This window comes from Eptatretus burgeri, chromosome 9 (assembly GCF_056783735.1).
Source record: "Eptatretus burgeri isolate ZD-2024b chromosome 9, Ebu_testis_v1, whole genome shotgun sequence".
NCBI lineage: Eukaryota > Metazoa > Chordata > Myxini > Myxiniformes > Myxinidae > Eptatretus > Eptatretus burgeri.
In genome coordinates this window covers 30,233,096-30,255,232 of record NC_140969.1, presented here as the reverse complement: position 1 = coordinate 30,255,232, position 22,137 = coordinate 30,233,096, and the positions used below count along the sequence as shown (strand labels likewise).

General features: G+C 44.9%; 1 protein-coding gene across 4 annotated transcripts in view; it reads right to left on the bottom strand.

Moving 5' to 3' along the window:
* The window catches only part of LOC147019822 (transient receptor potential cation channel subfamily V member 5-like), a 130,907-nt gene that overhangs the window by 93,993 nt on the left and 14,777 nt on the right, over positions 1-22,137 (bottom strand). Inside the window, exons 1-2 of one of the 4 annotated variants that reach the window (XM_085894582.1) lie at positions 1,291-1,487; positions 1,091-1,188 (exon numbers count right to left, since the gene is read on the bottom strand). The exons of 2 other annotated variants lie outside the window; for them this stretch is intronic. In XM_085894582.1, coding sequence (XP_085750708.1) covers positions 1,091-1,188; positions 1,291-1,379 — 187 coding nt within the window. In that variant the 5' untranslated portion in view covers positions 1,380-1,487. Of the gene's footprint in view, positions 1-1,090; positions 1,189-1,290; positions 1,488-22,137 lie in introns of those variants that run through there. One more of the 4 variants, XM_085894580.1, reaches the window with a different exon arrangement.

Sequence of the window (22,137 nt, the reverse complement as noted above, 5' to 3'; positions counted from 1 at the left end):
CCTACTACTAGAATTTTTAAAGTGATTCTTCACCAATTGAGAGATAGAGATAAACCGATATATAACATGGTATTTCAAAAAGTTTCGGACGGATTCGGATGAAACTTGGTGGACAGGTTGGGTGTGCAGCAAAGAAGAATTGATTCAATTTTGGTGAAGATCTGAATCCGGATCTGGATACGAGAATTATTTAATTTTTAAAGTGATTCTTCACCATCGAGATATCGGGCCAAAAATGATAAAGTACTGCACAGCATGATATTTCAAAAATGTATTGGGCCCGATATGTTCTTGTGGATCAGGTATTACATAGCGGAGGTATGCACTCTACCGAGTACCCTTCCAGTTATTAATGTTATTGCTGCTGTTAGATGCACCATTCCCCTGGCCCTGGGTTTCTTGACCGGTTGACATTCTCTTATGAGGTGGCTTCTACATCAATGGTAAAGTCAACCACAACAATTACCACGTTTGGTGCCTGAACTACGATGATTCGATCTTTCACATATCACCTTGTACCATCAAGCCGAGGCTCCCTACCGCAATGCTTCTTGAATGATGTCTTCCCAGACAAGTGGATCGATAGACGTGAACCCATTGCTGGGCCACCTTGTTCCCCTGACCCGTCCTCATTGGAAGTCATTTTATCGGGCTTTGTTGGTGAAAAAACGGTTGTTTACTCTTCAAAACCACATTCTGTTGATGAACTTGGGGCTGCGATCACAAATGCAATTCATCAAATTACTCAGCAGCAACTGGAGAATGTTCTCAACAAGTTGGAAAATCGGATTGAAAGATATATTACGAAAGATGGCGGTTATATTGCAGCCTAAATATTTGAACTGTATTATTTACAAACTTGATGAACGATGCTTTCATGTACCATTTATATTTTGTTTCTATCGAGTGTTCATCAAAAGTTATAAAGGTTCAAATTTGCACAAGGACTTTATGGGCACCCTGTAGGTATGATACGCATTTAATTTCGCATTATATCAGTGCCTGCAAAAGGTTCACTGTCCATCTGGCCTCTCATTCATCTCCTGAACGAACGGTCACTGACTTTATTCTGATTAGTTACAAACAGTACCTCGAACCAGGAGATTATGGGATGGATCATTGAGCACACGATGAAGGAGTTCCACATCGTTCTCTTTGGCTGCAACAAACAATGGAACCTCTCGGATGCTGTAGGTCACAAACAATGGAAACGTCTCAATGAATGATCCGCATCTCTGTGAAAATACCTTTAAGATGTTTGTAGTCCATGAAACCCAAGGTAACACTTACTTTTGAAGTTGGTGCAAATACAGTTCATCAGAAGACCTTGCATTTTGACCAAAGAACGTCTTCACCATGCCACCGAAAAGCCCTTCCATGATCAAGTCCTTCCAACGTTTCAGTATATGGAGCGGTACTTGCAATTCAATGCGTGTCTCGTCTTGGTGCTAATCTTCTAAAGCAGGTATCCAAAGGTGGAATGAAGCCCTCCCAGGGTCCAAAATACCCGCCTTGTTTTCTTTTTGGGGGATTACGTTTCGTGGACCAAGTGGTGATGTTTTGTTTTTCTCGTTTCAGCTTTGGAACATTTCCAGGTGTTCTGGATCACATTTTTTGCTCCAAGGACTCTTTCAAGGGTATTCACTGGACTTTGCCACCCTCCAGTTATTGTCTAACTCATTTAGTTGTGATATACTTCGTTTCCTTGTTTCTCCTTCGGTTTCTGTGCTTTATCGCTTCGTTGTTCAGACCATATAACCAGGATGACGTGAATTATATTCCGAGTCCAAGTTCTGTTGATGTCATTTTTTTCAGATCCTGGTACTTTTCCATTTCATTCATTGGCGAATTAGTCAGATGAAGGTCATTGAGCACTGATACTTCAATCGAAAATGCCGTCTTTCATTTGATACTTGGGAGTACTTTATGTGGTCGCAATGACTTGTTGTCAGTGTTCATGCTTGATGGAACAATAGGGCTGCCTGGATGGCCTACAGGTATGCACACTCCACTCTAAAGCTGTCTCGCCTGGGTTGGAATCCCGACCAAGGTATAAACTGCCGTCCTTGCTCAGATGGATGCAAAACTGGGTTTCCAGTCTGCCGGTGTTAGCTAGTGGATGTTAAAGATCACTCGGTGTCCTTCGCAAAGAGTAGACGAGCTATCGCCGGAACCATGAAAAAAACGTTACAAATTCCTGACAGAACTACCTTGTTGAGCGTCAAGCCTGGCCAGTCGGTTCGTGAAAAACTTGTGGAAAAAAACTTCCCAAGAACGAATGATCAGGTCACATGAGAGTCTTGTTGTTGTTGAGTTGTTAGAGTCTTTCCAGGTTGTGCTTGCATGACCTTCCTGGGTGTGACGTCGTGAAGTGTTCGCACATGTACCAGTGTGCATTGCTCTGCACGCTCTGCTATTCCTCATGCTTAATGTGTACACAGTTGTCCCAACGTCGAACTGCTTGTCCTCTGTGATGTGCACATTGTACAATCAAATGCTGGGAGCCTGGCATGACATGAGTGCATGAGATTTCTTGTTGTTTTTATTCCATCATTCTCTGCTGGCTGCTGAGATGTGGATGTGGGAAAGTTGAGCACCAAGGAAGTCAGAATGCTGGTGTGTTGTCCTTCCCACCCCAGGTATAAAGGTTATACGAGGACACGTCTGCTGCTACACAATTATCTGCTCATCTTAATTGCCTACTATGACATCACCAATTGTTATTTTCACACTTGCTGGACAACATTGCCAATCAAGACATCATCATGGGCGTTTATAATAATAGTGATGACAATTTTAAATACCATCTTTTACAGAACTCATACAGGTAACCTTGTTATTCAACTCTTAAACTGTGAAGGAAGGGGGAAATGTGAGGAAGCTTTGACACTCCATTTATAAGATGGATATTCAGCTTTGTAAAATTTTGTAAGGTGCAAAAAACAAATAAAAGGTTATATTTACATGTTCACCTCTAACCTGTAACGGATACAAAGCCTCATTAAAAATTTTTTAAAAAGCAACCCGTTTGCCACCTGTACCACAGTGAAGAGCTTTCACCAAGTCACAACCACCAATGTAGGTAGGAGTAGGTGGTGGGGTCAGGGGTGTTGTGGAAAGTATGGATCCTGGGGGAGAGTGGGGGATACAGATCCTTGAGTTGCCGTTGTTCACATTATTTATGCAGCTAAGTGCTAATCATCAGTTGTACTGTTCGAGTACAACACGGTGCCCCGTCCAATGAAACTCGAGCAGCAGTTTTGATGAGTTTGGACTTCAGACCTCAAAACATGTATGAAGGATTCGACTCGAGGGATATTGTGGGGTTATGCTCGTACATCCCACAACCCCAATGCAGCACAGCCTGATTTATCACCCACCTGAAACATAGAATGCATGCTCTGAGATGCACCACCCCCAATCTTTGCTGGTACATCATCAGAATGGGAGGATATAGTTAATCTGAGCCTGTTCGGAATGAATCAAGGATATACAGTACTGTACATTAAATCTCCATTGTGAGTTTACATTAACATTAGATTTACAATCGCTTTTACACTTATCATTTGGTCTCCCATTCTGCCAATCGTTAAAAGTGGCCTAAAAAAAACGAACAAACATTTTACATCACAAGAAGCTGGTTTATTTTATTTTTTAAGCATGTGACAGTTAGGCCACATAAATCAGGTAAGTGCAATGTTGAGTGAGTCCACTATGTAGTTGGGTTACACCTCTTATAAAGGGTGTCCATAAAGTCGTTGTGTAACTTTGGCCTTTTTATAACCTTTGATGTGCACATGATAAAGGAAAAAAAAAAACATGAAATGAAAGATGGTGCTAAATACCATATACGGCACAATATCTCAAAAAGTTGTGGACGAGTTATGACAAAACTTGGTGGATGAGTTGGTTCGGTGACAAGAACAAGCCGATTCGATTTTGGCTCAGGTCCGGATCCAGATCAGTGGGATATAAATATGCAAACTGTTCACCTGGCGGAGGTATACGCTCTACCGAGAGCCGTTCTGGTTCATGGAGTTGAAAATCAATACAGTTCAAATATTTAGGCTTCAACATAACCACCATCATTTGAAATACGTCGTTCAATTCGATTTTTCAACTTGCATGAAACATTCTCCCGTTGCTGCTGAGTAATTTCCTGAATTGCATTTGTGATCGCAGCCCCAAGTTCATCAACAGAATGTGGTTTTGAAGAGTAAGGCCTAGGTTACATTTACCACGGCGGCCGTGGGGTCTCCAAAATCTACGGCCACTAGCAATTATACGGCGGCCGCAGTATTTCCACGGTCACACAATGTAGCAGTCACATATGTTTTTATTTTTCGGGGAGCTGCACGGTATATTTATAAATTGTGGAGACCGAAAACGTGGGGTTGCCGTAAGGTCTTTGATTTGATGTCGCACGGTGACCTTAGGGCGTTCCTACGGCGGCCATAGAATTTTCAAGGCAGACGCAAGGTGCCCGCAAGGCGACCGCAAGGCGACCGCAGGGGGCCCTAAAGCAAACGTGCGGCCAGACGGACGGTAACGAATGGGTTAATTTTTTTTTTACCAGTTTTTTTTTTTTTTTCGGCTTGTCGAATTGCTACGGCGAACGTAGAAATGAAAAAAGTTATAACTCCGCGTGATAATTCCACGGCGACCTTACGGCCTGCAAAATATAGCCAACTCAGAAACTCTGCGGCCGCCGCACGTTTCTGTCAATTCAGAGGGGGTACGGCCGCCGTATCCTCACCGTAGAGCAAATGTGACTTAGGCCTTAACAACAGTTTAACATAGCCCCATAAAATGCAGTCCAATGGGGACAGGTCAGGGGAAGGAGGTGATCAAGCAATTGGTCCATGTCGACTGATCCACTTGTCTGGGAAGACATCATTCAAGAACTGTCGCATATTCGAAGCATCGTGGCAGGGAGCCTCGTCTTGATGGTACAAGGGGAAATGTCAAATATTTGTTTCATCGGAGTTTGTGAACCAAATGAGGTAATTGTGGTGGTTGACTTTACCACTGAAGTACAAGTTGCCTCATCATAACGATTGTTACATCGATCCAGCAGTGTTTTAACCACTGTTAAAATCAATCGCACAGTGTCCGAAGGAAGCAGTTCAGTTTGGAATTTTTAATATGAAATAAGCAAAGCCTAGAAACGACTGAAACCCAAAATAATTACCTTTTAGAAATACCCTATAGACCCATTAGAATTACCCTTGAGAACCCTCCAGAATTACACTTTAGAATTACCCTTCATAATTACCCTTTAGAATTACCCGATAGAATTACTCCATAGAACCCATTAGAAAACTTTAAAATTACCCTTTAGAACAGATAGAAGTACCCTTTAACATTTAAGCTTGTGGCAAGGCAGTTGTCCTGAAACAACTTGCCTTTGCCTCATGGAAAGCAAACCCAACTGAGGGTAATCTCAATTCCTTCCATCAAGCTCGGAACAAGTGTCTGCCTATCCTCAGGAGAGCCAGAAAACAACATCTTTCTAATCTCAAGTCTAAACTCTCAAACCTCTCTCCATCCTCCAAATCCTGGTGGCGTCAAATCAAATCTGATTCTGGTGGATGTTTCCCCTCCATCCCTTCCCTTACCTCAAATGGATGAACTGCTGATATTGCACATGAAAAGGCTGAATGCCTAAACTCGGTGTTTGCATTGAAATCTTGTGTCCGAAACCCATTGCTTTCTGTACCCACCTTACCCAAGTCGCACCCAACTGTCCCTGGACTCTGTGTACTTTTCTTCCAACAAAGTGGAGAGCTTGCTATGAAGCATCGACTCATATTCTGCAATCGGTCCAGACGGCATCAGCCCATGTGTCCTAAAAACCTGCTCCTCTACGCTTGCTCACCCACTCTCTGTTCTATTCACTCTCTCATTTGCTCAAGGTCATCTGCCATCTGCTTGGAAATCAGCAAACATGACTGCCCTGCATAAAAAAGTTGCAAAAACAGATCCCTGCAAATACAGACCAATCAGCCTTCTCCCAATCAAGAAGAGCAAGGTTATGGAATCCATCATCGCTTCAGACATTAAATCCTTCCTCTTCTCCAATGGCTTGATTTCCATTCATCAACTTGGATTCAGACCAGGTCACTCCACCCTGGATATCCTCCTTCTGCTCTCCCAACAATGGATGGAGATCCTCAAAACCAGACATGAAATCAGAGCCGTTTCCCAAGACATATCACATGCTTTTGACACGGTCTGGCACCCTGACCTGCTCACCAAACTCTCTTCCTCTGGTATTCAAGGCCATCTCCACTCATGGCTCGCAGACTTCCTCCCGTCGCAGCCAACGTGTGGCCCAAGATGGAATTCTTTCATCCACTCTTGCTGTCCAGGTTGGAGTTCCTTAAGGCAGTGTTCTGGGTCCTGTTATTTTTCTGGTTTTCATCAATGATCTCTCTGACTCTCTGGAAAATCCTCCTTATCTCTTTCCTGATGACCCCACCCTCTGCAGTAACATCTGTCATCCATCAGGCCGGCAAGCAGCAACTTCTTCGCTCTCTGCAGACCTGGGTAAAATCACAAACTGGTCCAATACGTGGAACATGTCTTTCAATCCGGACAAATCTTACACTCTCACTGTCTCTCCGAAAGAACAGTTTGGAACCCCCCTCCCCCCCGCCCCCCGCAATCCACTTTCTCAACAATCTGGAAGAAGTCCTTTCATTCAAGTTTCTGAGACTCACGATCTGCCATGATATTTCCTGGGAAAGCCACATTTCCAACCTGGCCTCTAAAGACAGTCACTGATTCGGCATCCTCATCATGCAAAGTCCATCCTTGGCACAACTGAGCTCCTGGCCACATACAAAGCTTTCATCCGCAGCCTGATGGAGTACTGATCTCCCCTCTGAGCTGGTGCTTCCACCTTTCACGTTTTCTCGATTAATATATGCTGTGGAAACTAAGGCATTTAGGATCATTGATATCCTTTTTTTCTTTTTGTATACCTTGCCGAGGCTCGTGTGAGAGCTTGCACACAACGCACAGCAAGGGGGGGGGGGACGACAAGAGGTGGTGGTGAACAGCTGTTTTGAAGGCCTGGATGGAAGAATGGGAATGAATAGAGTGAGGGAGTTTATTCCAAAGGTGGGAAAAAAGAGGAATGAAAGAGTGAAGGTGAGCAGTGATTCGTGATTTTTTGGGAGTTTTACCAGAAGGGGGTTGTTGGCGGACCTCGAGCGCCCTGCAGAAATATGGTGGGGACAAATTGCAGACACAGCAGGGGGGGGTGAGACTGGAGAGGAGACGGTAGAAGACAGAAAGACTACCGACCTGCCTGCGGTGAGAGAGTGAGAGGCCCCTAGACTCGGCCTCATTGCGGGAGATGCCAATGATCCGAAATGCCTTGGTTTTCACAGCGTGAAGCTGAAAAAGGTGGGAGGCAGGAGCACCAGCCCAAGGGGAGAGCAGTACTCCATGAGGCTGCGGATGAAAGCTTTGTATGTGGTCAGGATCTCAGGTGGGCCGAGGAAGGACTTTGCACGACGGAGGATTCCCAGTCGGCAACTGGCTTTGTAGGCCAGGTTGGAAATGTAGCTTTCCCAGGAAAGATCATGGCAGATAGTGAGACCCAGAAGCTTGAAAGAAAGGACTTCTTCCAGAGGATTGTTGAGAAAGTAGATGGGGGGATTTGCCAAACGGTCCTTTCGGAGTGACATAGTAAGAGTGTGAGATTTATCAGGATTGAAAGACATGTTCCACGTGTTGGACCAGTTTGTGATTTTACCCAGATCTGCAGAGAGCGAATAAGCTGCTGCTTGCTGGTCTGAGTGATGACAGATGGTACGGCAGAGGGTGGAGTCATCAGCAAAGAGATAAAGAGGATTTTCCAGAAAGTTGGAGAGATCATTGATGAAAACCACAAAAATAACAGGGCCCAGAATGCTCCCTTGAGGAACTCCAGCCTGGACAGGAAGAGGGGATGAAGGAACTCCATTTAGGGCCACACGTTGACTGTGACAGGAGAGGAAGTCTGCGAGCCATGAGTGGAGATGGCCGTGGATACCATAGGAAGAGAGTTTGGTTAGCAGGGCAGAGTGCCAGACAGTGTCAAAAGCACGTGATATGTCTAGGGATATGGCTCTGATTTCATGTCTGGCATTGAGGACCTCCATCCATTGTTGGGAGAGCAGAAGCAACATATCCAGGGGAGAGTGACCTGGTCTGAAACCAAATTGATGATCGGAAATCAGGCCATTGGAGAGGAGGAAGGATTTAATGTCTGAAGCGATGATGAATTCCATAACCTTGCTGATGATTGGGAGAAGGCTGATCGGTCTGTAGTTGCAGGGATCTGTTTTTGCACCTTTTTATGCAGGGCAGTAATGTTTGCTGATTTCCAAGCAGACGGCAGATGACCTTGAGCAAATGAGAGGGTGAATAGAACAGAGAGGGTAAGCAAGCGCAGAGTAGCAGGTTTTTGGGACACGTGGGCTGATGCCGTCTGGACTGGTTGCAGAATATGAGTCGAAGTTGGACAGCAAGCTCTCCACCTTGTCAGGAGAAAAGGACACAGAGTCCTGGGACAGTTGGGTGCGACTGGGTAAGGTGGGTACAGAAAGTGATGTGTTTTGGACAACAAGATTTTGATGCAAACACTGAGTTTAGGCATTCAGCCTTTTCACGTGCAGTTTCAACAGTGCGGCCATTTGATGTAAGGGAGGGGATGGAGGGGGAACATACACCAGAAACAGATTGGATGAGACACCACCAAGATTTGGAGGAGGGAGAGAGGTTTGAGAGTTCACACTTGAGATGAGAAAGATGTTGTTTTCTGGCTCTCCTGAGGGTAGATTCACACTTGTTTCGAGCTTTATGGAAGGAACTGAGATTACCTTCAGTTGGATTTGCTTTCCATGAGGCAAAGGCAAGTTGCTTCAGGACAACTGCCTTGCCACAAGCTTCAGTGAACCATGGGCGGGAGGAAGGGTAGGACAACTGAAGACAAGAGGGGATAAATCTGTGCATGAGGAAGAGCAAGTTTCTTTGAAAGAATTCCCAGGTTGAGTTGATGTTGGAGAAAGTAGCGATGGGAGTCCAGTCTAGGAGCTTTATGGCTGCTTGGAGATCCTGCCAGTCGGCTTGAGTGAAATGCCAGACTCGACGGTGGTGAAGTGGTTCTCTGATAACAGCCAGAGAGATGTCCACTTTGACAAGCATATGGTCAGAAGAACCGATTGAAGCAAAGGAAGAACAGCAGATATTTTCACAGAAATTCGTCAAAATCAGATCCAGAAGAGATGGAGTACCATTGGTTAAGATCCGGGTAGGGAAATTGACTGATTGAGTCAGTCCCAATGAGTCGCAGAAAGCTTTTGCTGAAGTGCCATGACAGGTGAGAGAGGTACCCACACCTAGCCAACTGGCATGATGACAATTGAATTCACCACATATGAGGAAGAGAGAGTTTGGATGAGAAGATAGAAATTGGTCCATGTTTTCGGATAATGAGGTGTAAATGAAGTCATCACTGTTTGGTGGACGGTACAGTACACATATAAACACGAGGTGGGAGTAGAGGGGAAGCCATAGCCAGAGGTATTCCTGGGGGGTGTGGGGGAGTGAGGGCAGTGCAAGGAGAGTGAGGAAGAGAGTCTTTGATGAAGAAAGCAACTCCTCCACCAGAACGAGGCTCAGGTCTGTTATACTGGAAGAGGGACTAACCATGGAGAGGTACTTGGGAGTCGGAGATGTCTTGAGGGAGGAAAGTTTCTGTTTGGCAGATGTCTGGTTTGTCAGCGGCAACCTGTATGGAAAGATCTGTAAGGTTTGAGCGAAGGGCCCAGATATTTGAGGTCCACACTGTTAATGAAGATGGAGGGTTGGAGGCTTTGGGTGCAGGGGATGGGAATGGAGGGGGAGGGTAGGACAAGGGAGGAGGGGGGGAGGTAAGGAGAGTTGTTGAAAGAGTGTGGGGGATTGCAGAATAGCTGGGGGAGGGGGCCAGATGAGGAGGAGAAAAGGCTCTGTGGTGCTGGGGGAGAGGGGGGCAAGAGACGAGGCAGGAGGAAGTTGAGGATTTGAGGAGGTGGAGTGATGAGATGGAGGTGAGAGGGCAGTGGAAGGAGGCAGCTTTGTGGATGTGAGGGGGGGCAACTTTGAGAAGGGTGAGTGAGGGGGTGAATGGTAGGAGAAGGGTGAATGGGGAGAGTTGAGGGAGAAAGGTGAGGGGGAGTTTTTTAGAAAGGTGAGAGGGAAGCTTGGAGGGAGAAGAGTGTGATGGTTGCTTTGAGAGGGAGGGTGAGAGGGGTGATTTGGCACTGAAGTTAGAAAAAAAGAATGGTTGATGGAAAGTGAACATTCAGGGCAAACTGTTTTTTTTTAATTTTTAGGTCAGAGATGCAATTGAATACATTTCTTGATGGATGCAATCAAGGTGAATTAAGAGAATGGAGATAAGAAACGCTGCAACAGTTGGATTTTTTAGGCAAGGTATGAAGGAAAGGTCGAATTGAGAGCAGTCTGTTTAAATAGAAGAAGAGTAGTGAATTATGATACAGTGAAGAGTACCACATGTGTGAAAGAGGAATATGAAGCATTATAACAGATCGTTTTTATTGTTATTATTATTATTATTGTTTGAGAGAGTTTTCATCAGATGAGGTAATGGAAAGGTTGTCGAAAAAAATCGTGAGGTGAATGGTGAATTTGGATTGGTAAACGCAGGGGGTGGAAACAGATCACGTGGTTACGGGAGAAGCACGTGGCTATGGGAGGTGTATAGTCAAAAGTGAATTTATTTATTTACTTTAAATAAGGATTGCGTAACATTCGGAAAAGGGAAGGTTGAAGTAAAATCGTGGAGGTGAATGGTGAATTTGGAACGGCAAACGCAGAGTGAAGCTGTTGGGTCGATGAAACGTATCAGGAAGGGGGTGAAGAGAGAACCGTGGTTACAGGAGGTGTTTCGATCGAAAGGATCCAGGAAATTAATAATTTTGATGTATTTTTGAAGAATAGGTAAGATTCGGGAATGGAAGGTTGTAGGAAGAAATCGTGAAGGTAATGGCGAGAGTGGGTCAGCTCAAATTGAATAAAGATGGTGTGCCGGCAGATGGAGGAAGAAGAAGGATCGGGACTCATGGGTATGCAAAGAGAAAGGTAGTTTTTATGTTGGTTTGTTTTGGATTTAAGACAAGAAACAGAGTGTTTGGTTGGGAGGGATGTGGACGTTGGGAAAGTGGGGAAGATAGGAATTGAAGGTAATAGGGAGAGAATACAAATAAAAAAAATACACCCGTGCGGGAGTGACGGTCATCTCTGCGAGAAACAAGGTAAAACCAAAACTAGCCTTCCAGCTGTTAAAATAAAAAAAAGTGTTGCGGTGCTCCGAACGAGAGCCGAATAGGGTCTATTTCCTGACTTACCACACAGCTGTAGCTGTCTACTGGACACCAATCACCAAATTTATATACTATACTCTCCTCTGCACTAATGCCAAGAGTCCGTCAAATAATGTCCAGTAGGTAGATGGCCAAGAGTCCGTAGAAGTAGGTGGTATAATCACTATCACTCTATGTAGTACAGTAGGTAGGTACAGTAGCAAATGGCAGACAGACAACTACGACACAAACCAGTCAGTCAGTGGATTTGATGGGTAGATACGTAGGCCTAGCCTTTTTGTTTTCCAATCTCTTATAAAAAAAAAAAGTGCAACAACAACACTGACGACACCACACTACTCACTCTTACGATCCACAGTTCTGTTCGTTCAGTTCAGAATATTCCAGTGGACTCCACTGGACCAACCGATGACTAAGACAACCGAGGACTGTGCACTATATGCAGGAATAATGTTTATATGTGTATGACATAAGATAAACGTGGAAGGAAACCGGAAATATCGCAATCACACATGGGGATTATTTGACGAAGCAGTGCTAAACACCGGAATTATATCAAAAACACAACACCATAAAAACTTCATGTGCCTGGACACCTGTCCCGTCGTGTCGGCTGCCGATCAATATTCGTGTCAAAAGAAGGATGGCGATATCAAAGTGCTGGAAAATAATGGAGATCTCTCTGTTGTTTTCCAGCACTTTGACGTACATTAAACACATAACGATATGCCATCTGATATTTTTTGATTCTGATAGCTTCTATGACCTAGGCCTATGGCAATTTGCCGATTTGGTGGGGACATTCGGCTATGAGTGGGGGTACCTAAAAAGCTATGCTATGGGCAGGCAGATTATATAATATGAGTCACAAACCGAGAGTTAACGAATACCAAGCGCGAGAACGACCTTTACAAGCATGAGTTCCTGTTACTAGGATGTAGTGTTCTTGAGTCAGGAGGGATTTTTGGCCAACTTTGAAGTCACGTGACGCAAAAACGAAAGCGAATATCGAAAATCCGGCCCGACCAAATCTAGATATTGTCCCATAGATTCATATGCCACAATCAAATTCAAGATAACTTAAGAAATGTAGGAGGAGATAGATTTTGAAAATCGTCATTTTGCAACTACATGAAGCAATTTTCGCAAAATTCAAAGTCACGTGACGTGTACATATTCAAAGATATCGGTATTCTTTTGAATGGACATGAAAGACAAGGTCAGCTGCTATGCGATGACACCATTCACTAACCTTTACCATGCCCAGTGGAGAATATATAGCCTCCTGAAGGTAGGGCAGTTTTTGCAAACTTTGAAGTCACGTGACGCGAAAACGAAATTCGAAAATCCGGCCTGACCAAATTTAGATATTGTCCCATAGATTAATATGCTATAATCAAATTCAAGGTCGCTTGAGAAATGGCGGAGGAGATAGAATTTGAAAATCGTCATTTTCGCAACTTCAAAGGCCTCGTGACTTTGACCTTGATCTTCGGTGACCTTGAAAGTCATACCATCGTGTACGTCTCATTGACCTCTATCAGGATCACTAATGACCAGATCTCCCGCTTCAACTTCATTGTGAACGGACAGACGGATCAAAGGACATCGACACCCATATTATTAGGTCATGCTCGAAGAGATGACCTAATGATTGTACACCAAGAGGGGAAGGATGGGTAGGCCTCAAGGAACCCGGTAAGACAAGGTCGATGAAAACTCACAAAATAGCACGATTTTTGAAACAAAACCGAACTAGGAACACACAGAAACATGTAGGTAAGAAAATAAACATAGTCAGGGAATATTGCAAAAATCTGGGTACAAATTCCTCACCAAGAAATTTCTTCACCAATGTGTTTGTAAGGGTGTCCACTAACACATTTCAAAAAGTTTAAATTCAATGCCCCTCGTGGAACCCGTGACAGGGGTCAATGACCTTTTTTAAGATCAAATTTTTCTTATATTTACATTCTGGGTCACAGTATCCGACAGGAAGCATCGGAATTATTCAAAGTAGGCTCATTTTAAAGCTAAGAACATATCTGACAAGCTGATACCAAAAACAAATCAATATGTTAAAAAGTTTACACAATTTTGAGCAAAAAAAACATAATTTTTTGTCATTTTGGGGTAAAAATTAACTTTTCTGGTCTACAATTCGTCTTCTAGGTAGATACCCCTTCGTTTCATTTTTCTGAAAGTTTCCAGCAGACTGCCCAAGATATGCAGCCTTAATGTATTAAAAGTAAAACATTCTGGTATTTATAAAATTGAAATTATGAAAGGTCACTGACCTTTACTGTTTTCCCTTATTGTAACATAAATTGTAATAACCATTACTGGGAATCCGGAATCGGTTTACCATCGGTTCGTCCGCTTTCGTGTAAGGGTTTAAATCGATACTGCTCCACAATGTCAAATACCTCAGGAGTCGAGGTCTGAGTCTTCTCCAGACTCTACATCATCAGGGATACAGTTCATACATGTAATGCCTTTACAACTTCCGCATGCTGAGATACACTTGACACCATTCTTCTTGCAGTTGCACCGCCGGTTGCTGCAATCTCCAGCACAATTGCAGGTCGTGAACCGGAGCAGCTCCTCAGGAGCCATGGGGTCTACTGTTGGAACTGGCTCATAACCACAAACCCCTACCGTCAATCCATAGTCACTGGGGTCCAAAGACATGCTCTGCAGCAGCATCCAGTCCTGGGTTTGGAGATAGGCACGGAGAGAATGCTGTGCAGCTGCACCCTTTGTTGGAGGTAGAGTCTCTGGTTTGATCAGCTCGGCCGCCGCCTTCCGCGAGAACATGTTGTATCGAATTGCACCCAAAGCACCCAAATTGCACATAACAGCCTTTCCAAAAATTATTTTGGATGAACAACTTGTACATCATTATATGGTAAGCTGAGGATGGCAGAGCGTTGGCATTGCAGATAATTCCGAGAGGGTGGCTGTCTTTGTAGATATGACCTGTCCAAGACAGGTGTTGATAATGATATTGAAGTCCAGGAGCTCCAGAGAGGTTACCTCTCCCAATTGTGATCTACTTCACAATAACTTTATCCTTGATCATGAACCATCCATGATGAGCTGAGCTGGGTGCACATACATGTATGGTGCTGGAGAAGATATTGATGGTTGGAAACATACTCAGTGGTTGGAGAACCCATTGATGGTTTGTAACAAAGCTGTCTGGTAACTTGATCTTCATGAGTGAAGCAATCGGGAATCCTTGATCAGATGCAGACTTTGCTCACTGGATTATTTAAGACAAGATATCTAGTAGCAGTTGTGTGATGAGATCTGCTTTGTAATGGAGTGAAAGAAAGGAGACAGGAGGGGTAGTAGCATCAAATACAGCTTATTGGGTAGTTCTGTTTAACAAGTGAGATATATCGAAGTGGTTTTCATTTGGACAGCACACTTCACTGTTCTCTCAATTTTTGTTTAATCAGTGAAGTAGACATAACACTTGGGATGATAATCAAATATTGGATCAATATCCTGATTGTTACCTGATTGTTAAAGTGAAACTATTTAATCCACCTCTCTGGATATTTAGGTTTAGCAAGTAATAGTGCAGCCTATGGCACCTCCACCAACGAGACATCTTCTGTCCCCAAGGAAGCGAGATTATCTTCACAATAAAATACAAGATCTGATTGACAAGACATTCAGAAGCAAAATTTCATTGGACAAGTGTGACTGTATTACTGAGCAAACGCCCTGGTGTTGGCTTAATGGATAAGGTGCTTGGCTTAAGATCCTAAGATCTTGAGTTCAAGTCCCTGTTGGGCTGTTGAATGAACACCAGGTGAGGTTGACTCAGCCTGTCATCCTTCTGAAGTTGGCAAAATGAGTACCAACTTATTGGTAAAAGGGGACATTGCATCAGCAGCACAGCTGCTCCCCCCCCCCTTTCCAAGGAAATGATGTAGCCAAGCAACCGCAGGTTGCATACAAATAAACAAATAAAACTCAGCAAATATTTTTCCTCAATAAAGAGTTTGCACAATGATAGGCATTTTCTTGAAGTCTTGAATTGGAATTTCAGAAAAAGTTGATTTCAATTGATATCTTATCCCCCGCAACCACCACTCCACTCCACCTCCTCATCCCCAGCACTGCAGAACTGAACTAGAGGGGGAGCACTCGGGAGAGTGCAAAACCTCCGCCGCCAATACTGCTGGGTCACTCAAGTGAACCTTATTTCTTATTCATTAAATATGATGTCAACAGTGCTGACAGTTATAGTTCTTTTCTCCAACATTTTTTTTGGGGGAGGGGGGGATTGGAAATCACTTAAAACATGTAGAAATGCAAAAAAAAATTTTCTCTATAATAATTTTTTTAAGGGGGTGGGGGGGTTGGAAATCACTTAAAACATGTAGAAATGCAAAAAGAAAAAAAAATTCTCTAATTTTTTTTTTGGGGGGGGGGCGGGCAAGTCCAAAATCTAATGGCATGATCCTTGGACCATACCAAACCCCCCCCCCCACCAAGTTTCGTCGAAATCCGTCGAGGAGTTTTTCCGTAATACTGTTCACAAACAAACAAAAAAAACCAAGATCTTGCCAAAAGGTGACCACGTGTGACTTCTCTAAGGTCACACTGAGGTGAACAGAGCTGCTATCCACCAGGAGCGACTCCTTGAGGAATATCTGCCTACGAGAGATTCCGATGAGAATCGTTCTACAGAGTAACCATGAAAAATATGCTTTTGCCTCATAACGTCACCAAATGACGTCATAATGTCTCAAGCTTGACATATCTAGAAAGCACTCATCGAGGTGTTCAATTTGAGGTACTACACGATATGGTTCCTAAAACTTGAAAATTTGACCTTAGGGTCAAATATGTTTGACCTCAGGCGCTAACCAAGAAGGTCAAGGCCAATCGCCACCAAAAACTAATCAGCTGAGCGCCAGACCATATACTACATTCCCATAAAAGTTTGGAGATGATTCGATTAAAATTACTCAAAAAATAAGGGCTTTGGCGATCTCCATGATTTACCACAAAGTGACCTTGACCTTTATGTGTGCTGAAGGGTATTGTAATAATACTACGATATGTGTACCCACAAGAGTTTCCGATGAGAATTGTGCTCTACAGAGTGATATAAAGGTGAAAAATCCAATGATTACAGACAAACAAAAAAAAAAAAACAAAAAAAAAAAAAAAAAAAAAAAAAACTTACCAAGTAACAGATCTTGCAAAAACTTCGTTTTGACAAGATAACAAACAGAAAGGGGTGAAAACAGTAACCTCCGATCTTCGATGGCGGAGGTTAATGATAATCACTTCAGGTTCATGTCGGCCTGGACTAGCCACATGTGAAACAAATATATAGACTGCGTTTTCATGAAAAAGTGTCTGCTGGGGATTTAGACCAATGTTTGTGAAATATTGGTGAAAATGGTTTTCACAAAATCTGATCCACACATCACATCAATAAAAATAGGGGCAATAACCCTTTGTGCTCACCTGATGGAATGATGATACTGAGGAGGAAGTCAGCATGGGATGGATTCAGCAAAATGTAGCAATGAACCAATGCTATAGCAATTACAGTACCTATTTTGGGGAGCAACCCCGCCCCCCCCACCCCCACTCAGAAACTTCCTCTGTAGACTCATTCCCCAATTTTTATAATGCTGTGAACAAACTTTGGTAAATCATGGGTGATGAAGGTTGCAGTCAAGTTTCATCGAAATTGGGTGCGTAGTTTCGGAGAAGAAAGCAAATACATATATTGGGGGGTAACCCTCCGCATTTCCCCTTGGACTCGCAACCACCCCTGCCCCCCTTCCCACAAATAGTCACTTTGACCCTGATTTTTTTTATAATGTTGTGAACAAACTTTAGTACATCATGGGTGATGAAGGTTGTAGTCAAGTTTCATCAAAATCATGTGTGTAGTTTTGGAGAAGAAAGCAAACACATATTTCAGGGGGCAGCCCCCCAGAGACTCCCTCATACCCCAATTTTTTTGGTGCCTTAAACAAACTTTGGTACATTATGAGTGATGAAGGTTGTGGTCAAGTTCAATCAAAACCGTGTGTGTAGTTTCAAAAAGTCAGTTGCAACTGTTTTAGGATGGACAGACAGACGGACGGACGGATGACATGCCATGCCATAGGGTCAGGTCAGGTATGGGAGCATGTGCCAGAGCAGCGCGTCACTGAGTACACTTTCGCCAGCACTCCAGGGGCCTCTGTCTGGCCATCCCCCAGGTAGATGCCTGGCCCATCCCCATCTCCTTGAGATGCCGATCAACCTGCTGCAACCACGAGGCACGTGGTCGGCCCATTGGCCTCCTCCACTCACGAGACTCCCTCGCTGAGAGAATCTGGTGAGCAGGATCAGTGTCAGGGAAACAAGCCACATGCCCATACAGCCGCATCTGACGCTCACGGAGTATGCAGGTAACAAATCTCATTTGAGTCTCTCTCAGCAACCACTCATTGGACACAAAGTCCGAACAGCGATAGCCAAGAATTCTACGAAGAGACCTGGTAGCAAAGGAATTAAGTCTCCGTCTCAGATCCTTGGTCAGAGTCCAAGTCTCACATCCGTAGAGCAAGACTGGACGCACCAAGGACCTGAAAACTCAGACTTTGGTCCTCCCGCACAGGTACCGGCAGCGCCACACCCCATTATCCAGTGAATCCATGACTCCCCAGGCCCAACCCAGACGTCTGTTGACCTCTGACTCACAGCCAGCAGAGACATGAATATCACTGCCAAGGTAAGTGAATTTCTCCACGACATCCTCACCATAAACAGGCACAGACAGGACAGCAGCATCCAAGATGTCATTGAAAGCCTGGATCTTAGTGTTGACTCAGGGAACCCGTAATCCCAGTGGCTCAGACTCCTCATTCAGCACCTCGAGGGCCCCCAAAAGGGATATCTAAAGTCTCCGCAAAGATGACTGCATCAGTAACAACTGGAAATAAGTCAGAGATGGTACCACCACATCTCACAGCACTCTCAGTACCAGAGTAGAGTTCAGACATCAGATCGATCAGTTTTGGTGGCACCCCACGAAGACCAAGAATCCTCCAGAGGACATCCCGATTCACTGAATCGAACGCTTTACAGAGATCAACATAGGCTGCAAGCAGCCCCTGCCGAAACTCTCGTCTGCGTTCGGTGAGGACACGAAGGGCAAGGATACGGTCAATCGTTGACCTCTTTGGTGTAAAGCCTGACTGCTCTGGACGCTGGTGCTCAAGCAGATGGTGGCGAACCCTATCAAGAATTATCCGAGCAAAGACCTTGCCCGGCACTGAGAGCAGCGTCACCCCTCGGTAGTTGTTGCAGTCTTGGCGATCACCCTTCCCTTTCCAAAGAGGGACAAGAAGGCCCCTCTTCCAGTCAGTTGGGATGATGCCTGTGTTCCAGGCAGAGCACAAAACTTCATGCAACGACACGAGTGCAGAATTTCCACCAGCCTTGAGAAGTTCAGCATTGATGCCACAGATCCCTGGAGCTTTACCCCATTTCAACCGGTTCACCACAGCTTGTTTCCACAAACGAAGGTGGACCACAGTTGATTGGAGGGTCAGCAACAGTTATTGTAACACCCCTGACGTCCAACTCAACAGCTGGTGGATCAGTCTGGTACAACCGCTCAAAGTAACCGGCCCAGCGGGCCTTCACGTCGGACTCCTCTGTCAAGAGCCTACCACCCTCTGCTCTAACTGCAGTACACCGAGGGATGGGCTTGGATGAACGCAATGCGCGAATTTCCCTGTAAGCAGGATGAGAATCACTTGACCAGAGGTGATGCTCTACCCCTCACAGATTCCTCGCACATAGGCCTCATTGTCCACCCTTAGCGCACGTACAGTTTTACACCTCAGCTCCCTGAACAGCTCAGCTCTGACATTCAGCCTGGCCCTGCGACTCTGGTGAATGGTATCCAGTGTCCCTTGAGAGACAAATTTCTTCTTTGCCGTCCGGGGAGTTCCAAGTCATCCACCAGCAACATCAAGGACGGTGGTCTTGAAGGCACTCCACAACTATGCAGAACCTCTCAAAGCACCCAGACCCCCCAAATCTCCACTCAGCTTGTTCACAAACTCCTCAGCTACCCTCTCATCCTTGAGCTTGCCAACATCCAGCCTCGGCTGGGATGGTACCATTCTCCTGGATTTAAGGTGCAACTTATGAGTTGCTACAACATGCTGGTGATCAGTATTGAAGAACTGAGCACTCTGGCGGACCCTGCAGTTTTGGATCATCCTCCAGCGACCATCAACGAGGACATGTTCAATCTCCTTTGCCACACCACCAGTGTTGGAATACCAAGTCCAGTGATGAGCTTGTGGGTGCTGAAACCATGAACCAGCCACTCTAAGTCCATGACTTCTTGCAAAGTGAAGGAACTTAGTGCTATTCTGGTTGACAGTTCCTGACCCATGGGGACCAAAACACGTCTCATAACCATCCCTATCAGTTCCAGTCGATGCATTGAAATCCCGCAAGACTAGAAGTGTATCTCGTCTGGGGCACTGATCAACCACAGACTCGAGCGTGGCATTGAATGCATCCTTCACGGTGAGATCATTCGCCTCAGTCGGAGCATAGACAGAGACCAGGGAATTAACACCTCAGGAGTGACGAATCCTTCGTCTCATAATACGCTCGTTGACCGGTGTTACCTCAATTGTCATTGGAATCAGCTTATTGGACACAGCTACAGCAACTCCTTGAGTATGGTAACCATCAGAGTGACCAGACCAATAGTCGGTGTAACCACCTGCCATGATCTCGCCACAATCCGGTCTCCGAACCTCAGAGAGTGCTGCAATTCCAATGTCCAAACGCTTCTGCTCAGATGATAACAGAGACAGGTGATCATCCTCTCTTCGAGATAGGACATTGCAGGCACCCAGCCGAAGGGACCGCCTCAGTTTAACCCAAGGAGACCGCCGTCTGGTGGACGACACCTCAGCACCACTCCGACACACTCTCCCACAATCTGATCCGGGAATGTTTCCCCGTGGTTTCCCTCCTATCATCAAAGATTGGGGGTCCCGAAGGCTTTGCTCCAATCCCGTCATCCGGTGAGCTTCCATGCTACACAGGAGCTACTCCCACGTAGTGGGTTTTCAGATCTCTTTGCGTTTTTGTGTTTTGCGGAATGAAGGGTTTTACGGTGGCCGGAGTGCAAATCCTGCCACCAACCTCCTAATAAGAAGTAACCCAACTGCAAGAGGACGTCCGCAGACACAGTTGGGCACTAGATATGGATGGTCCTTGGCTCACAAGGAGCTCCTCCATCCTTTGACAGGTTTTGTTTTTAATCCTGCTGGGTGTCCATATCCAAACACCCTCCTCACCAAAGAACCTGTTGGGGGAGACGGTTTAGTCGCCGACAACCAGACCATGGAACAGGTTAGTACAGGTTTACATGATACCTGTAGCAAATCACAGATCTAATCTGGTCATCCCATAAGCTCCCCTGAGGTGCATTCCAGGTGAGCTAATAATAATAAGAACCTTCACCATGTTCTCGACAAACGGACGAATGCACTTGTGACACCAACCTAAACAACTCCACAACCCTGAATGCTTGGATCCAACAGTAAAGGGTTCTGGTGGTTCTGTAATGTTGTAGGGTGAATCTTCCTGGCATGGTTTGGGTACAGTCATTTCCATTCGTTACTTTATGGTACCGAGTGATCATCTTCACCCCATGTTGCAGCATTTCTTTCCTACCGGGAGGGTGTCTTCCAGCGGCAATGCTCCCATCAACAGAGCACATGTGGTCGCCCAATGGTTTGATGAGCATGACACTGATGTTATCCATACGTCATGTCCTTCTCAGCCACCAGATCTGAACCGAATCGAGCATTTATGGGATATTTTGGAATGACGCCTGAGACGGTGTTTTTCACTTTCATCAAACAGGTGTGAATTGATTGACTATCTCGTGGAAGAATGGTACCCCATCCCTCCTGTGGAATTCCAGATGCTGATGGACTCTATTCCTTCCACGGCGCATAAAGTCTGTACTCGCCGCACGTGGTGTCCCAACGCCCAATTAAGTGACTTTACATTGGTGTTTCCATTTTTTTTGTCCACTACCTGTAGGTTGTATATTTCATCTCCTCCTCCGAGAGGATTTGGCCTCGGAAGCTGAAACTTTCATGGATTGGTGAGGGCACCCTGAGGTTGTGCATGTTTCATTTGATTCCATCAAGTTTTGAAAAAAATAATTTTTTTTTCGCACATCTTGCCATTTTCCTCCTTTTGGGGGAAAGGTAGGGATTGGAATTATCCAAGCTATATAACCATGATGCACATAAGCAGTACGCATGCTTTTGCTTCATGTACGTAACCCGGGTTATTTTTAATCTACTGGAGTGATCGAGGCAGTGATCTGTTGCGTATACACAGCCCAACTAAAGGGATGTGTCAGAAGAAGGTGTTGCACGCTTGAAACAATATCGCCCATCGGGCGGGCACTCTGCTAATAATAATTATTACAATAATAATAATAATAAAGAGCCGATAATAACAAGTGAATGATTGTAGTTACAGGTCTATACATGACGAATGGACACAGAGTCTTGGCCCTACGACCATTGCACATCTTTGGGATCGAGTCACCCTGGGGTTTTATTCACCCCCCTGATTTTTCACCTCTCCCTCCTCCATGCAAACATCAATAGATGGCCCTTTATGGTACCATTACTTGGTTATAGCAGCTGAACAATTAAACTCAAAACCC